Raw genomic sequence first — 19,809 nt, 5'->3', positions numbered from 1 at the left:
GGGGCCATCGCATAAACGGCTATCCGGCAGCGCAGACTGCTTCAGCTGCCACCGGATAGCCGTTTACGGTGCCCCGTGTGGTCCGCTGACGATCACTTACCTGTCCTCGGGGCTCCGGCGCGTCCTCTTCGGGATCCTCTGCATCGTCAGCGCTCTCCATCGACGTCATCACGTCGCTGCGCACGCCGTCTCGTCATCCAATAGGAGCGGCGTGCATAGCGACGTGATGGCGGCAACGGAGAGCGACGATGCCGGGGAAGCAGAGGCCTTGCCGGAGCGTCGGGGACACCACGGGGACGCGGCGACATCGATGGAAGGCGACATCCAGGGCAGCGGTGACGAGCGGTGACGGTCCGGAGCGGCGGGAACAGGTGAGTACAACTTCCTCTACAAGTGATCTTCAACCTGCGGACCTCCAGATGTTGCAAAACTACAACTCCCAGCATGCCCGGACAGCCTTTGGCTGTCCGGGCATGCTGGGTGTTGTAGTTTTGCAACATCTGGAGGTCCGCAGGTTATAGATCACTGTCCTATACTTTACATTGCACGGGTCCCTCAACATACGATGGTTTCAACAAACGATGGTCCATTTGGAACGGATTATCATCGTATGTTGAGGGACCACTGTATACCTTTAACGTTCAGCTCCTGTCTGATCTTTACATTGGGCATGGAGAGACGCAGTCCACGCTGGGCTGTTGGGTTGGCAAGGCAAGTGTCCAATGCCCAGAAAGTTCTGTGCATGAGTTTTATTAATTAGAAAAGGGCTGATGCATGGAACTCCCGCCCAACGTGGTGTGTGTCTCTCCATGGTTCTAAAGATCTGTCTGGAGGTACACTTTAAAGGGGTACTCCGGTGAAAACCTTTTTTCTTTTAAATCAACTGGCTACAGAAAGTTAAACATATTTGTAAATTACTTCTATTAAAAAATCTTAATCCTTCCAGTACTTATTAGCTGCTGAATGCTACAGAGGAATTTCCTTTCTTTTTGGAACACTGATGACATCACGAGCACAGTGCTCTCTGCTGACATCTCTGTCCATTTTAGCAACCATGCATAGCAGATGTATGCTAAGGGCAGCATGGTGGCTCAGTGGTTAGCACTGCTGCCTTGCAGTGCTGGAGCCTTGAGTTCAAATCCCACTATGGACAACAATAAATAGAGACTTATTATTATTATAACGTCAGCAGAGAGCACTGTGCTCGTGATGTCATCAGAGAGCATTCCAAAAAGAAAAGCATTTCCTCTGTAGTATTCAGCAGCTAATAAGTACAGGAAGGAGTAAGATTTTTTAATAGAAGTAATTTACAAATCTGTTTAACTTTCCGGAGCCAGTTGATTTAAAAGAAAAAAGGTTTTCACCAGAGTACCCCTTTAACTTTACATTGCCCACTTGAATCAAAGTCCTCCAGAGCAAGAGAAACTCTTTTTAATCACTCCACTCTGGCCCAGAAATAAGTACCCTGAACATTGGACAAACATCTATTAACTCCTTAATATGTTGTTTTTTTTTTTTTTTTGCAAACCAGACAACACCCTGATAAAGTCACTTAAGTTACATAAGCCTGTCTAGTTCTCCTGAAGACCAGGAATACATATTGTTATATTGGTGGCCTACATGTCAACAGCAGCCCCCCTATGCCCCCCCCCCCCCATACAAAATAGTAGAGAAATAAAAAATATTTAAAGGGGTACTCCCCTGGAAAACATTTTTTTTTTTTTTTTAATCAACTGGTGCCAGAAAGTTAAACAGATTTGTGAATTACTTCTATTAAAAATCTTAATCCTTTCTGTACTTATCAGCTGTTGTATGCTCCACAGGAAGTTGTTTTCTTTTTGAATTTCTTTTCTGTCTGACCACAGTGGACACCTCTGTCCATTTTAGGAACTGTCAGGAGTAGGAGAGGTTCAGTATGGGGATTTGCTCCTACTCTGGACAGTTCCTAAAATGGACAGAGTTGACTGTGGTCAGACAGCACGGAAATTCGAAAAGAAAAGAACTTCCTGTGGAGCATACAACAACTGATAAGTACAGGAAGGGCTAAACATTTTTTAATAGAAGTAATTTACAAATCTCTTTAACTTTCTGGCACCAGTTGGTTTAAAAATAAAACGTTTTCCTGTGGAGTACCCCTTTAATTGGTTTGGGCCATTTTTATCATTTTATTGTCAATCTGCAAACACTGACTTTTGGGTTATTTTGTTTTATTACAAGGAGTTTACTGCATGTTATATCTCAAGCCATCAAAGTGGACCAGAGTCATCTAAGGATTCACAGTCACAGTCGCTTGTAATCTACAGTCTTTATTTTGGCCGTGATAGCGGGGACTTATTTATTTTACATGTAAAACTACTTTATTCATTTAAGTTTCCAAATAAACATGTTAGAAGTGATAACAGCGTCTGGGGAGTTGTGTTCTTTGCCAAGTACATCATCATTTTCCTCTGGGATATTGGTTGGAGCTTTGAGAATATTCGCCTCTGAACCCAGTGGGATTCTCTCGGTATGAGAAAGTGAATGGAAATTGTCTTGTTAGCTTCATCTGTGTATTATCTGAGGACATCAGGAGACTCGTATTCATGTGGTGCTGGTGTGACCTCAGGTTCAGTTTCTCAGAATATCCATGATATCAGGGATAACTGGGGAGATTCATCAAGACCTGCGCTGTAGAGAAAAGTTGACCAGTTTCCCATAGCAACCAATCAGATTGCTTCGAACAAGGGCTCAGCTCACCTCCTATGTCCAGCAGCGCTCGGATTGGTGCGGACCACACCTGCGGCTGATTAGCAAAGAAAGAAAGATATCCAGCGCTGCTTCCCGTAAAATGGAATTCTTTATTCAGACAACACCAAGGTACAAATAGACATGGTATACCATGTAACGCGTTTCATACAATGATTAAGGCTCTTTGAGGAGCTGAAACGCGTTACATGGTATGCCATGTCTATTTGTACCTTGGTGTTGTCTGAATAAAGAATTCCATTTTACGGGAAGCAGCGCTGGATATCTTTCTTTCCTTGCTAATCAGATCGCTTCTTTCATTTTTCAGAGGCCTTTTCAAAAATGAAGGAAGCGATCTGATTGGTTGCTATGGGCAACTGGTCGACTTTTCCTCTGCACAAGTTTTGATAAATCTCCTACGTCCCTTTAACAGCAATCTTTGTCTTCACATGTCAACCAAAATGGAAGCTTTGGGGTCTTACTAAGTGTCATTTAGTCTATAAGTTAAAAGGGACTTATCATTAACAAAGGTTCTTTTCATATTTCAGTGTCTGATAACTGGAATACCCCATTAAAGGGGTACTCCCGTAGAAACCTTTTTTTTTTTTTTTTTAAATCAACTTGTGCCAGAAAATTAAACAGATTTGTAAATCACTTCTATTAAAAAATCTTAATCCTTCCAGTACTTTTTAGGGGCTGTATACTAAAGAGAAATCTAAAAAAGAAATGTATTTCCTCTGATGTCATGACCACAGTGCTCTCTGCTGACCTCTGCTGTCCATTTTAGGAACTGTCCAGAGGTGGAGAAAATCCCCATAGCAAACATATGCTGCTCTGGACAGTTCCTGAAATGGACAGCAGAGGTCAGCAGAGAGCACTGTGGTCATGACATCAGAGGAAATGCATTTCTTTTTTGGATTTCTCTTTAGTATACAGCCCCTAAAAAGTACTGGAAGGATTAAGATTTTTTAATAGAAGGGATTTACAAACCTGTTTAACTTTCTGGCACCAGTTGATTTAAAAAAAAAGGGGTACTCCGGTGGAAAACATTTTTTTTTAATCAACTGGTGCCAGAAAGTTAAACAGATTTGTAAGTGACTTCTAATAAAAAACTTTACCCTTTTTTTTAGCATCTGTATGCTACAGAGGAAATTCTTTTCTTTTTTTGTCTTGTCCACAATGCTCTCTGCTGACTCCTCTGTCCATGTCAGGAACTGTCCAGAGCAGGAGAGGTTTGCTATGGGGATTTTCTCCTACTCTGGACAGTTCCTGATAAAGGCATCAGGTGTCAGCAGAGAGCACTGTGGACAAGACAAAAATAAAATTATTTCCTCTGTAGCATACAGCTGCTACAAAGTACTGGAAGGGTAAAGACTTTTTAATAGAAGTCATTTACAAATCTGTTTAACTTTCTGGAACCAGTTGATTAAAAATTTTTTTTTTTCCACTGGAGTACCCCTTTTAAAGGACATCATACAAAGACTTATCCCCTATTCTGTGGATAGGGGATACGTTTCTGATGGAGCACTGGGAACACCCGCCCCCCACAATCTCCAGAACACAGTGCTCTCTACTGACACCTCTGTCCATGTTAGGAACTGTCCGGAGCAGGAAAGATTTGCTATGAGGATTTGCCCCTACTCTTGACAGTTCCTGACACAGACAAAGGTGTCAGCAGAGAGCACTGTGGTAAAACAGAAAAGGACAACTCAACTTCCTCTAGAGCATACAGCAGCTAATAAGTACTGGAAGGATTAAGATTTTTAATAGAAGTAATTTACACATCTGTTTAACTTTCTGGCACCAGTTGATTTAAAAAAAAAAAAAAAAAAGTTTTTCACCGGAGTACCCCTTTAATCTAGGAAACAAGTATTCTCTACTTAACATAGATCCAATTTCAGCTCCTTAAAGGGGTACTCCGGCGCTTAGACATCTTATCCCCTATCCAAAGGATAGGGGATAAGATGCCTGATCGCGGGGGTCCCGCTGCTGGGGACCCCCGTGATCTTGCACGCCGCACCCCGTTAAAATCAGTCCCCGGAGCGTGTTCACGGCGGGACCCCCGCGATCAGTCATCTTATCCCCTATCCTTTGGATAGGGGATAAGATGTCTAAGCGCTGGAGTACCCCTTTAACCGTCAGTTCCTTAACTCTTAAACTCTATTGCAATACTTTATAGACAGATGTTTCAGCCGAATTATAATCCCTTTCAGAGAGATGCGGTTGTCCCAAACTGACCCAACACACATTGCCAAGAGGAAGGTGGGCGAAGCAGTGTGACCCAGGGGAGTGGGATTGAATTAGCAGCTTAGTATAATAAACCTGGGCCCTTGTGTTTGTTGGACGCCTCAATGTGGACCCTGTTCCCGCATACTACATACTAGTATAGAGCTTACAATTGGCACGGCGGGGTCAGGAAGGAAGGATTCAGTTACACAATAATAAAACATATGATCACACGATGCTTTGGGGTCATTTAGCGGAACGGCAATGAGAACAATAATGGTGTGTCCGTGGGATCCCACCGGGGGCTCTATTAGAAATTTGGCTTTATGTGCTAAAGTTTCCATTTGCAGTTTTAGGTCGGAAAACCATTATAGGAATTTGGAATAGTAATAAGAATAATGGTCTCTTTAAGGTCTATTAGATATCTGATTCTATTATTTGGTCTGTACTTGGAAAATGACAGCTCAGATCTGACTGGTTGATATTCTACTGCAGTGGTCTCAAACTGTGGCCCTCCAGATGTTGCAAAACTTCAACTCCCAGCATGCCCGGACAGCCGTTGGCTGTCCGGGCATGCTGGGAGTTGAAGTTTTGCAACATCTGGAGGGCCACAGTTTGAAACCACTGCTGTACTGATTTTATTTGCACTATTTTTTATATTACTTCTCTATGCACGTCTACTTGGTCTAATGTTTTGTGCTGCACGACTAACTCTTTTTCTTCTCTTCTTCTTAATGCCTTTGCTTTCTGTAGAGCACAGGAGGCTCAGTGCCGGTAAGTAATGGGCTGTCACCCTGCGCCTCCCATGCTCATTCTTCACCTCCCCATCAGTTTCATGATGTAGCATTAAATGTGCCGACTCATGCGCTTATTTCCATTCTGCAAATGATGGATGGCAATCCTTGGCTGTTTTGCTTTGTTGAGTGATAGAGTTTAAGCGGACGTGACTATTGAATTGCCAGAAAAAATAACTTGTAACAAGCAGTGGCATTTCACCATAAGATAAATAAGAAAAAAAAATATAATAATAATTCACACGTATGGCCGGCTGAGCTGAAAGCGAGTTATTTCTTACTAGTATTTCTACTTGTTCACCTTTCAGGAGTATAGCGATTAAAGGGGTACTCCGGTGGAAAACTGTTTTTTTTTTTTTTTTTAGATGAACTGGTGTCAGTAAGTTAAACCGATTTATAAATTACTTCTATAAAAAAAAAAAAATCTTAATCCATCCAGTACTTATCAGCTGCTGTATGCTCCACAGGAAGTTCATTTCTTTTTGATTTTTTTTTTCTGTCTGATCACAGTGCTCTCTGCTGACCCCTCTGTCTGTGTCAGGAACTGTCTAGAGCAGGATAGGTTTGCTATGGGGATTTGCTCCTCCTCTGGACAGTTCCTGACATGGAAAGAGGTGTCAGCAGAGAGCACTGTGGTCAGACAGAAAATAAATTCAAAAAGAAAAGAACTTCCTGTAGAGCATACAGCAGCTGATAAGTACTGGAAGGATTAAGATGTTTTAAATAGAAGTACGGTAATTTACAAATCACTTTAACTTACTGGCACCAGTTCATTTAAAAAAAAAAAAAAAAAAGTTTTCCACCGGAGTACCCCTTTAACCCCTTAGGGACTCAGCCCATTTTCACCTTAAAGGAGTACTCCGGTAAAAAAAACTTTTCTTTTTTTTAATCAACTGGTACCAGAAAGTTAAACAGATTTGTAAATGACTTCTATTCAAAAATCTTAATCCTTCCTGTACTCATAAGCTGCTGAATACTACAGCGTAAATTATTTTCTTTTTGAAACACAGAGCTGTCTGCTGACATCATGAGCACAGTGCTCTCTGCTGACATCTCTGTCCATTTTAGGAACTGTCCAGAGTCAAAGAAATCCCCATAGCAAACATATGCTGTTGTGGACAGTTCCTAAAATGGACAGAGATGTCAGCAGAGAGCACTGTGCTCATGATGTCAGCAGAGAGCTCTGTGTTTCAAAAAGAAAAGAATTTCCATTGTAGTATTCAGCAGCTAATAAGTACAGGGAGGATTAAGATTTTTTAATAGAAGTAATTTACAAATCTCTTTAACTTTCTGGCACCAGTTGATTAAAAAAAAAAAAAATTTTCACTGGAGTACAACTCAGCCCTTTTTAGCAATTCTGACCACTGTCACTTTATGCATTAATAACTCTGGGATGCTCTTTTACCTTTTATTCTGATTCCGAGATTGTATTTCCTGACGTATTCTACTTTAACATAGTGGTACATTTTTGTCGTTACTTGCATCCTTTCTTGGTGAAAAATCCCCAAATTTCATGAAAATTTTGAAAATTTAGCATTTTTCTAACTTTGAAACTTTCTGCTTGTAAGGAAAATGGATATTCCAAAAAAATTATATATTGATTCACAAATACAATATGTCTACTTCATTTTGACATCATAAAGTTGACATGTTTTAACTTTTTGAGGACATTAGAGGGCTTCAAAATATAGCAGCAATTTTCAAAATTTTCATGAAAAATTCAAAATCTGAATTTTTCAGGGACCAGTTCAGTTTTGAAATGAATTTGAGGGGCCTTCGCTTGGCCTGACCGACCAATAGCAGGGTTAGGAGGGGCGGCACCCCTGCCACCTCACTCCTATCCCTTCCGGGGGATCGTGGGTGTTCTGAACAGCACCGATCCCCCTTATTTTCTGGTTCACCGGAGACCCGTACGACCCAGAATCGCCACAGATCGCCAATCTGAATTGACCAGCGATTTGCGGCAATCACCGATATGGGGTATCTCATGACCCGGTCCGGTACCTGCCTGGTTAGCAGCGGGGACCGAAATTGCATCGGGCATACCTGTATGCCCTGGGTCCTTAAGGATCGGGGACGCAGGGTGTACCTGTACGCCCTGCGTCCCCAAGTGGTTAAGCTTAGGATCCAGCACACAGCTTATAGTATGGACCCATATTTAAAAAAACACCTGTCCCATTGACACTCCTGTATCAGTCAATTCATTCTAGAGTTAAGTATACTCTAAAATATTGTAAATGAAACGTGTGCCGTATGTGAAAATGTAAACTGTGAGTAAAAATATGAGGCTGATGTTGGTAAATTGTTTCTATTCTGTGACATGTTTATCATCCCATTTGTCAGTATTATTGATCTGATCTACGGTGGGACCTACCAAATATGTCAGTATTATTGATCACATACGATGGTGACCCATATGCGGACCTCCTTAAATTTGTGGGAGGTGATTATGCACAGTGAGACCACTATTCATATGTAAATCATCCCTGTGGGCAACTCCCTGAATATAGGATTAATTCCCCCCACAGGATGACCCCCATATGAATGTTGTGTCTATCCCGCTATGGCGGGCGGTCATTACGTCATTGTGACATCATGACCTGTAATTTAATATATGTGATCTTATGAACTGCTTAAATATCTATAATGCAATTCATATCTCTGGGCCTGTCTATTTACACAGAATATTTAACCCCTTAAGGACGCAGGGTTTTTCCGTTTTTGCATTTTCGTTTTTTTACTCATCACCTTTTAAAAATCATAACACTTTCAATTTGGAACCTACAGAGCCATATGAGGGCTTATTTTTTTGCACCACCAATTGTACTTTATAATGACAACAATCGTTTCACCGCAAAATTTACGGCGAAACCAGAAAGAAAAAAAATATTTGTGGGGCAAAAAATAAAAATAAACTCCAGGGCTTCCGATTCTATGCAGTACACTTTCCGGTAAAAATTGCACCTTTTCTTCTTTATTCTGTAGGTCCATATGGTTACAGTGATACCTAATTTACATAGGTTTTATTTTCTTTTACAACTTAAAAAAAAAAATCATAACTACATGCACCAAAATTAGCATGTGTAAAATTGTCATTTTCTGACCCCTTTATTTTTTTATTTTTTTCCGTATACGGGGATGTATGAGGGATATTTTTTTGTGCCATGATCTGCAATTGTTATCGTTACCATTTTCGTTTTGATGGGACCTTTTATACATTAATTTTGGGTATGCATTTTTTTTGAGTATACAAAGTGACCAAAAACATGCAATTTTCATAGTTTAGACATTTACGCACGTGACGATACCACATATGTTTATTTAAATTTTATTGACATTTTTTTATGGGAAAAGGGGGGGGATTCAAACTTTATTAGAGAAGAGGTTAAATCACATATATTTACTATTTTTTGACACTTTTTTTTTGCAATGTTATAGCCCCCATAGGGGACTATTACATGCAATACCTTAATTGCATATACTGATCAATGCAAAGCCATAGTATTGCATTGATCAGTGTTATCGTTGCTCTGCTGCTCCAGCCTGGATCTCAGGCACAGAGCAGCAGAGTGACGATCGGACGGCAGGAGACAAGGTAAGAAGCCTCCCGCTGTCCTCTCAGCTGTTCAGGACACCGCAATTTCACAGCAGCGGTCCTGAACAGCCCACTGAGCTAACGATTTTCTCCCGGTTTAGAAGCTGTGGTCAACTTTCACTGTGGCGTCTAAAGGGTTAATACCGGACATCAGCCCGATCGGCAATGTACGGTATTAGCCACGGGTCCTGGCTGCTGATAGCAACCGGGACCTGCCGGGTATGAAGCGCGCTCACCTCCTGAGCGTGCTTCACATAACAGGAGTCTGAAACGAGTGTAAGTTTACACTCGTGGTCGTTAAGGGGTTAAAAGCTTATTGATTTACTTTATGGCGGTATGTTTTGCAATATCATGAAATAACACACAGGTATTATTAACTTATGCAGATTTATTGGTTATGATTTATAAACAAAATGAGTGTATAAAAGCAAAGGTTATACATATATGTATCTTGAATCAATTTGACACATATTTAACATTATTTAAGCATTATTTAACCCCTTAAGGACCGGAGGTTTTTCCGTTTTTGCATTTTCGTTTTTTGCTCCTTGCCTTTAAAAAATCATAACTCTTTCAAATTTACACCTAAAAATCCATATGATGGCTTATTTTTTGCGCCACCAATTCTACTTTGTAATGACGTCAGTCATTTTGCCCAAAAATCTATGGTGAAGCGGGAAAAAAAATCATTGTGCGACAAAATTGAAAAAACCGCTGTTTTGTAACTTTTGGGGGCTTCCGTTTCTACGTAGTACATTTTTCGGTAACAATGACACCTTATCTTTATTCTGTAGGTCCATACGATTAAAATGATACCCTACTTATATAGGTTTGATTTTGTCGGACTTCTGGAAAAAATCATAACTACATGCAGGAAAATTAATACGTTTAAAATTGTCATCTTCTGACCCCTATAACTTTTTTATTTTTCCGTGTATGGGGCGGTATGAGCACTCATTTTTTGCGCCGTGATCTGAAGTTTTTAACGGTACCATTTTTGCATTGATAGGACTTATTGATCACTTTTTATTCATTTTTAAATGATATAAAAAGTGACCAAAAATGCACTATTTTGGACTTTGGAATTTTTTTGCGCGCACGCCATTGACCGAGCGGTTTAATTAATGATATATTTTTATAATTCGGACATTTCCGCACGCGGTGATACCACATATGTTTATTTTTATTTACACTGTGTTTTTTTTTTTATTGGAAAAGGGGGGTGATTCAAACTTTTAATAGGGGAGGAGTTAAATGATCTTTATTCACTTTTTTTTTTCACTTTTTTTTTGCAGTGTTATAGGTCCCATAGGGACCTATAACACTGCACACACTGATCTTCTATGCTGATCACTGGTTTCTCATAAGAAACCAGTGATCAACGATTCTGCCGGATGACTGCTCATGCCTGGATCTCAGGCACTGAGCAGTCATTCGGCGATCGGACAACGAGGAGGCAGGAAGGGGCCCTCCCGCTGTCCTGTCAGCTGTTCGGGATGCCGCGATTAGCCGCGGCTATCCCGAACAGCCCGACTGAGCTAGCCGGGAACTTTCACTTTCACTTTTAGCCGCGCGGCTCAGCTTTGAGCGCGCGGCTAAAGGGTTAATAGCGCGCGGCGCCGCGATCGGCGCTGCGCGCTATTAGAGGCGGGTCCCGGCTTCACTATGACGCCGGGCCCGCCATGATATGACGCGGGGTTACTGTGTAACCCCGCGTTATATCAGAAGAGCAGGACCAAGGACGTACCGGTACGTCCTTGGTCCTTAAGGGGTTAATATAGAAGCGCAATGACTACATATATGAAGCATGGAAGAAATGTATAGAATATACATAGAAGCACGCTAAGCTTATGCAGATAGTATCTATATAGAGGCTACAGAATTACAGTAGCTACAAGTGACTGTGTTCTACACACATCAGTCACCACACGGTCAGAAAATAAAATCTATGGCATCACTGTTACTGTAATAGAGCAGCAGGAAACACTAGCAGAATGCTTGGATGTATAGGGAGAGGTATAAGCAGTAGAAAGAGAGAAGTGCTCATGCCGCTGTACAGAACACTGGTGAGACCTTATTTGGAGTATTGTGCGCAGTACTGGAGGCCGTATCTCCAGAAGGATATAGATACTCTAGAGAGAGTTCAAAGAAGATACTAAACTAGTACTTGGATTACAGGATAAAACTTACCAGGAAAGGTTAAAGGACCTTAACATGTATAGCTTGGAAGAAAGAAGAGACAGAGGGGATATGATAGAGACTTTTAAATAGATAAAGGGAGTCAACACGGTAAACGAGGTGAGCATATTTAAAGCTGTACTCCAGTGGAAAACTTTTTTTTTAAATCAACTGGTGCCAGAAAGTTAAACAGATTTGTAAATCACTTCTATTATAAAATCCTAATCCTTCCAGTACTTTTTAGGGGCTATATATCTAAGAGAAATCCAAAATAGAAATGCATTTCCTCTGATGTCATGACCACAGTGCTCTCTGCTGACCTCTGCTGTCCATTTTAGGAACTGTCCAGAGCTGAAGAAAATCCCCATAGCAAACATATGCTGCTCTGGACAGTTCCTAAAATGGACAACAGAGGTCAGCAGAGAGCACTGTGGTCATGACATCAGAGGAAATACATTTCTTTTTTAATTTCTCTGTAGTATACAGCCCCTAAAAAGTACTGGAAGGATTAAGATTTTTTTAATAGAAGTGATTTACAAATCTGTTTAACTTTCTCGCACCAGTTGATTTAAAAAAAAAGTTTTCCACGGGAGTACCCCTTTAAAAGAAGAAAACTACTGCAAGAGGACATAGTTTTAAATTAGTGGGGCAAAGGTAGTGGATGCATGGAATAGCCTTCCTGCAGAAGTGGTCGCTGCAAATATAGTGAAGGAGTTTAAACATGCATGGGATAAGCATAAGGCTATCCTTCATATAAGATAGGGCCAGGGACTATTCATAGTATTCAGATTATTGGGCAGACTGGATGGGTCAAATGGTTCTTATCTACAGACACATTCTATGTTTCTATGTATATATATATCTAGCAGTACTAAATTTGACAGGAGCTCCTATAAGGAACTCCATTGATATATTTTTTATTATGACAATTAAGGTAACGAAGGATCGGCAACTAAATACTAAACATACTACAATCTCTAAATGGAGATTTAATATATCTATTCGCTATCTCAAATCCACGTCTTAACACTGATTCTTACCATCTAAGAAGTTAACTTGTTACCAGTTACATGTAACAAATTAAGGAAAAGACATAACATGCAACTATAATGTTACTGGTATCTATCCATGACACACAGCAGCACCTGGGATGGTCTCTCAGGCCCCTCATCTTGGCATGTGCCCCCCCTTGGGGTGGGTGGAGACGTCTTACTACCTCATGACATCTTCTGGTGTCCTCTGTTCCCATCATCTGCCGTTACGTCCTGTCCCCAGGTGCTTTTATGATTTCTTGCTGTCAATCAAGTAGACCCCGTGATACGGACTTCTTAACCAATGGGTATAAATGGCCTCCCCGGGACAGCACTGTGCAAATTCCCCTGCAGATGGCGCTATCTACAGGAAAATTACCAGTGACCACACAGATATAATGAGACGGTTAACTTCTACCAGTATGTCAAAAATGGTCATATATTTTGGCTTTGTTAGACGATAGTGGCCACTTGTCTCATTTACTATGAGATTTGGCCGTAACCTTTAGATTGTTTTGGAACTTTCTCATTATCGGCCTTTTGTTATAGTAGAAATGGGAATATGCTGGAATTGATGTCAGCATATTCCAGGTTACACAATTTTATGTTTTTTATTTTTTTTAAGTGATCTCTGAATGAGCAGTTTAAACTTCATATAGAGATGACTTGTCCGAGACAATATCCAACACATTACACCACTTAAAGGTTTTTTTTTGGGAATCCAACACCCAACACACCATCCAATCAGCTGTAAGACAAGGCTGCTGTGCCCGGATGGAGCACACAGCTCCATTTATTGCATAGTGGCCATGCCGAGTTACTGCAGCTTAGCTGAATATCCCCCCCCCCCCCCCACCGATCGAATATTGATGGCCTGTCCTGAGGATAGGACATCTGTCACAAAGTCTGAAAAAAACAATTTTTCTCATCTTTTCTAACATTATAGCACCTATAGAGACCACTTCCAATGTGCATGTTCTGATGACCCATTTATGTGGGACCAACCTGGAATGGGATCCCTCTGTAGGTAGTAAAACCCCCAATGTATATTTCTGATTTTCAGATATGATTAATGCTACTTAGTGTCATCACATACACATATAGCTACAGGGGTGCAGTGCAGAGGTAATAGTCACACCTGACCCTTGTGTTTCAGAGGGTCCAAAGACCCTTTTTCAGCATTAGTAGACACTAGTATTGTCAACGGTACAAAGTAGGTTGGGGATTCTGCTATACATTGTGCATTGAGGCTCAGGCAATACAAGATACACCTCCAGTGAGTTGAGATTGGGCTCTCAATAGCTATAAGGGTGCAGAAGAAATTAGTAATAGTGACACCCGCCCTGGTGTCTCTGGGGGCCCAAAGACCCTTATTTCACACAAGAAGATACCACTATGATCAATGGCACAAAGTAGGTCAGGGACCCTCTTATACATTGTGCATTAAGGCTCAGGCACTTCAAGCTATGGGCCCCAAAATTCTTTAGGCACAGGTGCAATTCTTGCAGTATCTCAGCAGCTAAATAAGGAGACTTTTAACAGGTTATTTCACATTTACAAGTTATCCATAGAACTGGGAATAAATAGCTGATCGTTGGGAATCCGACTACTGCAACCCCCATAATTCATGAGGTGAAATATCCCCTGAAAAGAACAGTGCATCCACCCATTTGTGGGCAACTCTTCATTCATTCTCTATGAAGCTTCTGAATGCTCCCGAACTCAAAAATCTGCAATGTTCGGAAGCCCCATACAGGGCTGGTGCAAGGATTTTTGTCACCCTAGGCAAAAGCTAATTTTGCCGCCCCTTGACTCCGCCCATTGGCTCGCCCTACCTTACTACTGGGGTAACACACTGTAACAAGCCCCCTCCTCTTGTAATTGGCTTACTACTTGGTAACACACTGTAACAAACCTCCTCCTCATACTGCTGGCTGAGCGAGTGCTGGTTGTCTAACTTTTGTGATAGGGGGTGTAGGGTATATGGAGTGTTGCTGTGCTGTAATTAAAGGGTGTCTGATTAACCCTTTCTATTCGTGACGCCAGGGTGAGGGCTATTCTCTGTATGCTTGTCCTACCGCCACCCTTCCCAAGAGCGATAGGGAGATAGTAAATAATTGATTGTCCACAACCGGAGATTTGCAGAAACTTGTCGGAACTTTTACTGAAGATTTTAGGCAATAATGAACAGGAACAGTCCATACAACAGAGTCTATTAGAGCTTGACAAGTGGTTGGGACCTCGTGAGTCTATTGAGCTTAGGAAGGTAATTGTTGCGGTGATCCACTGGATTTAGGGGTTTAGATTCAGTCCAGTAATCACGCTAGCTTTAGCGGTGATTGAGATCTTAACTCAGGGTTTAGTTTAGGCTGAGGCCGGCAGGCTTCTGGCCTAGCTTGTCTTTGAAAGTTGCGCAGATCCGTCCTGCTAGTCCGGCATCCACGAGAGCAGCAACCCAAGAGAGCGATCATTGGCTACAGCTCCCTTATATGGGCAGGGGCTGGACTAAAACTCACTGGTCCATAACAACTGTCAATCTTCTGTACAGAGAATTATGGGTAAACATGAGACCCAAGGACCTCCAAAGGTCCTCCACTATACCATAGAGGAATAAACATAGTCACATGACCGAAGGTCCTGCGACGCTATCAAGGTAAGCATACTAATATACATTATGTTAAATATATACATTTAAACATGAGGCGCCTAGGGGCTGTCCCACCTGGGGGACCCTACCTGAACGTATTAACTCTGACTTTGGGGACCACCATAAAAGGTACGGTATGCAATACAGTACCGGGACACCACACTTTCTTGTGGCAGGCAGAGCAGCGCCCCCCATCAAGAGGGCTATCTAGGCAGATGCCTATTTTGCCTATAGGCAGAGCCAACCCTGGCCCCATAGAGTATAAATGGAGCACAATCAGTAAGGGGTCCCAGTGGTCAGACCCCCACTATTTAGCTAGTTATCCCCTGTCCTATTGATAGGGTATAACTTTTGATTTTGGAATAACCCCTTAACTCCACTTAAAGCAACCTGATTCTATATGACAGAGGTTTCCCAACCAGGGTGCCTCCAGCTGTTGCAAAACTACAGCTCCCAGCATGCCCAGACAGCCAACGGCTGTCTGGGCATGCTTGGAGATGTAGTTTTGCAACAGCCGGATGCGTCCTGTTTGGCAAATTCTGAGATATAGGGAAGCTGTAATGTATGGAATAATGCATGAATATAGAGTAGCTTAGATACACTTGATCTTTACAATATATGGAAACATCTTTGCTCAGTTCAGCGTTGCGGCTCCTCTAAGCGTACATCAATGCTCTTATATAGAAGTGCTGGCAAGGGAGTACAGACAGGATTCTACATGAGCCCTGACTACACACACACTTTTATATAGTGAAAATGTTATCGGATGTAGATCAAGAATTCCCTTCAATGAGAGCATTCTATTAAATGTAGCTCATCTCCGGCGTGATGGAGGAGATAATAGTCAGGGGGGCCATGAACACAATTACTGACAATATCTTGGGTGCACTTGGGCGTAAGGCTGAAGAAGGATTTGTCATTTAGTGAAGAGATTTGTTAATGGCCGCAATCAAGTTTATGGTGAATTTAATCTACGTATCCTCCGCTAAAATCCAATTTATCATTTCCCTCATGGTTTTCCACAGTCAGATGACATCTATCGGCTGCACGTACCAAAGGTAATGTTGACAATGAATTTGAAGACTATGAGATAGCAACTTAAAGGGGTACTCTGGGGGAATTTTATTTATTTTTTAAATCAACTGGTGCCAGAAAGTTAAACAGATTTGTAAATTACTTATATTTAATATTCTTAATCCTTCCAGTACTTATCAGCTGCTGTATGCTCCAGAGGAAGTTGAGCTGTTCTTTTCAGTGTGACCATAGTGCTCTCTACTGACACCTCTGTCCATGTCAGTAACTGTCCAGGGTGGGAACAAATCCCCATAGCAAACCTCTCCTGCTCTGGACAGTTCCTGACATGGACAGAGGTGTCAGCAGAGAGCACTGTGGTCAGACTGGAAAGAACTTTACAACTTCCTCTGGAGCATACAGCAGCTGATAAATACTGGAAGGGTTAAGATTTTCTAATATAAGTAATTTACATATCTGTTTAACTTTCTAGCACCAGTTGTTTTCCTCCAGTGTATCCCTTTAAGGTGGTTCTACTTCAGGTCTTAAAGGGAATGCATCACCAAATTTAATTTTTATTCTTTTAGAGGTAGAATAAATATTTCACTTTTTTTGTATATATATTTTTGGGAATATTTTAAAAACTTTTTTACCTGTCACAAAATATGAACAATTGAGTAATAGAGTGTCATATTTCCCACTGTTGACCAGCTGAGGAAGCTAACATGAGGAATGTGGTGAAGGCTGTCAGCTTGTAAATTGACTGCTGCACATGGCCTCGCCCAACTATCTTCCTCTTGTGCATGTGTGAAAAGAAGGGGGGGGGGGTTATTGTGTACATTAGATACCACACAGTGTATCTTGAAGAGCAGTGCCATCCATTGAGCAAAACCTCAGTGCACCATCTACTAGATGTGGTCAAGGTAGAGGATCACTATAGTAGCACCATTGTTGTGAGCTTGAAGTTAAAATTGGTCATTTCTTTAAGAAACAGCACCACGCCTGTCTTCAGGTTGTGTGTGATATTGCATTTCAGTTCCATTAAAGGGAATGGAGCCATGTTGTAATACCACACACAACCTGTAGTGCCACACACATCCTGAGGATCTGTTTTATTTTTAAATGGCTACCTTTGCACAGCTTTAGACACTACTCTACATTACCTTTCAGTTAGTTTAGGTTGGGTTCACATATATCCAGCAATCCAGCTGAGTGAAGTTAGCCTAAAACTAGCCACAACTAATGGCAAAATGCATCAGTTGGCATCAGTTGCGTTCCCTTGTCTGGCACCATGCACCACGTCCTGCGATTTGGCACCTGATAAACGAACTGTCCAATTTAAATGAATGGAATCAGTTCTACCATAAGTTTCCCTCTGATGCTTTTCTACAGTGCAGGAGATATGTGAAGGGGGTTTTACTGTACACCAATATTTTGTGCCAAACTTTGAACTCATGCCTCTGTCTGACAGATCACACCCTTTGTCAAGCAAGGCCCAAAAAACATGTAAAACACATAATAAATTTAGTGCATGCCAGATTTCAAACAGAAGTCTGATGCATTTGGAATAGTAAATCTGCCTATATGGATGAGAATGCCTTATATAACAGAATTTTCAATTTAAGGCTATGTTCACACAAAACGCTTGTCTTTTTCTAGTTTTGAAGTTCTATGGAAAATGAACAGATAATGCACACATTATTTGAGAAAAAAATGGCCATCTTTTGAGCAAAACATGGCTACAAAAAAATTCCCTTTTTTTCTTTTCTTTTTGTTTTGCTTCTGACCAAAAACTATGTTCACCGTGTTTTTTTTTTTTTTTTTTAAGAGCCGAGGCAAGTGCTCTCTTTCACCCAAAGTGCAAGAAAAAGTGCAAACGTGTCACACAAAAAAAAAACATGCACAAAGGATGCAGTCTATCGCTAAGCCGTTCTCTAACAGGAGAGAGGCCCCCAACAAACCTACTCTTCACCTCCGGGCCAAAAGGCACCTGCAAGGATCCAGGTTCAATGCCTCTTTAAGCCAAAGCTACTAAGGGGCCACAAATGCACCTGGCTTCAACCTAGGCATTAACCAGGGTATCAGCCACGGAGCCGTATACTGATGGCATCTCGACCGAAGCCAAGATGCCCAGGGGTTGCATGGAGGTGAGGAACCTGATGGCCACACACACCTCCCCTAGACTGCCAGAAGGGACACCCAGAAGGGCTACCACATCCTGACAAATCCTGTGTACAAACAAAACACATAAAGTGGCACATTGACATACAAAAATATTGAATAAGTGAATGAGTGCAGATATACTGCCCGGTCATCCGGCCAGATCTATAAAAATTTCCCTGATCCTAGCCAGAAGGCCGGGATACCAAGGGTGAGTGCCAATGGTGAAGAGTATATGGTGCAGTGCGTTCACTCAGTGAGCTATCACACCCAGTGAGTTTCGGCACCTCAAGGTCACCACTCCCCGAGGCACAGAAGTACCTCGGCTCTACACCCCCCAACCTCATGGCGAGACCCGGAGGAAACCAGTCACAGGACAGCCGTCGAGCTGATTCCTCAGAACCAGCCCAGGAACGCCCTGGTACACCTGCTCCTCCATGCAGCATCCATCCTACATCAATGGCAAAGACTAAACCACTGATAAGAACAGATACTACTCTTGATCTTTAGCCAAAAGGCCGAGAAGCAATGTATGTTCACCTTGTTCTAAAACGGTATGTTACAATTGAGAATTTGTACTCGGCACCTCATCACATGCTTCTGATTCACATGGTCTGTCGGTACATGTTCAGACATGGAGATGGCGGTGACGTTATTTTACCAGTACAGCTGGAGTCTTGTGTCTTCTGTCGTTAATTGCAGTGGAAAATTGAATTTCTGAAGCCGTCTGAAGGATAGGAAACATTACTCGTTTTATGTCGGTGTGACCTTGTGTCTATTGCTATATGCTTCTATGCATGTAGAGGCAGGTTTTACATGTTTGCATATCCAGTCCTAATATGTCCTGAGGCGCATCGCTTGTTGTCTCTCTCTCTGTAGTTGGAGGCTACAGTGTTTGCTATATAGCTGTAACCCTTTGGGATCTTTGCCTGCTCTCCAGTTTTGTCGCTAAATAGCAAATTAGTGCAACTCAAGCCGGTTAATTTGATGACATGTGACAACGGCACGGGAACGTGTGTACCCAGAGCCTAAAAAGCCGTCAGTCACATGACCTGACGTGATCTCTACAGTTGGCGCGCTACAGTACAGGTCCGGCGCTACGTGTAATTGGAGCGCTGCTGGAAACGAGAACGTATAGAACAAGTCAATAGGCGATGAAAGTGGAGGAAGCCTTTTGTAGACTGCTTTATGAAGTCATCACAAGGAAGCGCTCGGCGAGTTGCAATGGTCTCCATGCGCTCTGTTCCGCTTGTTAGCAGGGATGACAATAGGCTAATGCTTTATTCATGGAGCTAAACTTGTGGGGAAGAGATACCAAGCATAATTACCCTCTCCGCTTTCTTTCTAAAGGACGGGAGCCCAGGGAGAGAGAGAGAAAAAAAAAACGAAAAACCTGTTGCCGGTGACGTCGCCACCTTTTGTGGGCCTCATGAAATATGAATG

The 19,809-nt window shown here is 41.9% G+C and overlaps 1 protein-coding gene, 1 long non-coding RNA gene and 1 pseudogene across 11 annotated transcripts in view; 1 reads left to right on the top strand and 2 right to left on the bottom strand.

The window, feature by feature from the left end:
* AGRN (agrin) overlaps nucleotides 1–19,809 on the top strand; it is a 537,034-nt gene that overhangs the window by 142,521 nt on the left and 374,704 nt on the right. For 7 of the 10 annotated variants that reach the window (XM_056542091.1, XM_056542088.1, XM_056542100.1 and 4 more), the window contains exon 3: nucleotides 5,704–5,724. The exons of the other annotated variants lie outside the window; for them this stretch is intronic. In XM_056542091.1, coding sequence (XP_056398066.1) covers nucleotides 5,704–5,724 — 21 coding nt within the window. The remainder of the gene's footprint in view (nucleotides 1–5,703; nucleotides 5,725–19,809) is intronic. 10 annotated transcript variants of the gene reach the window in all.
* LOC130293436 (uncharacterized) overlaps nucleotides 1–19,809 on the bottom strand; it is a 60,777-nt gene that overhangs the window by 13,761 nt on the left and 27,207 nt on the right. The gene's annotated exons all lie outside the window — the stretch shown is intronic.
* On the bottom strand, nucleotides 18,720–18,896 carry LOC130294706 (U2 spliceosomal RNA; annotated as a pseudogene).

The sequence above is a fragment of the Hyla sarda genome, chromosome 10 (assembly GCF_029499605.1).
Source record: "Hyla sarda isolate aHylSar1 chromosome 10, aHylSar1.hap1, whole genome shotgun sequence".
Classification (NCBI taxonomy): domain Eukaryota; kingdom Metazoa; phylum Chordata; class Amphibia; order Anura; family Hylidae; genus Hyla; species Hyla sarda.
The sequence above is the reverse complement of the archived record's forward strand: the minus strand, read 5'-3'. Positions and strand labels throughout refer to the sequence as shown.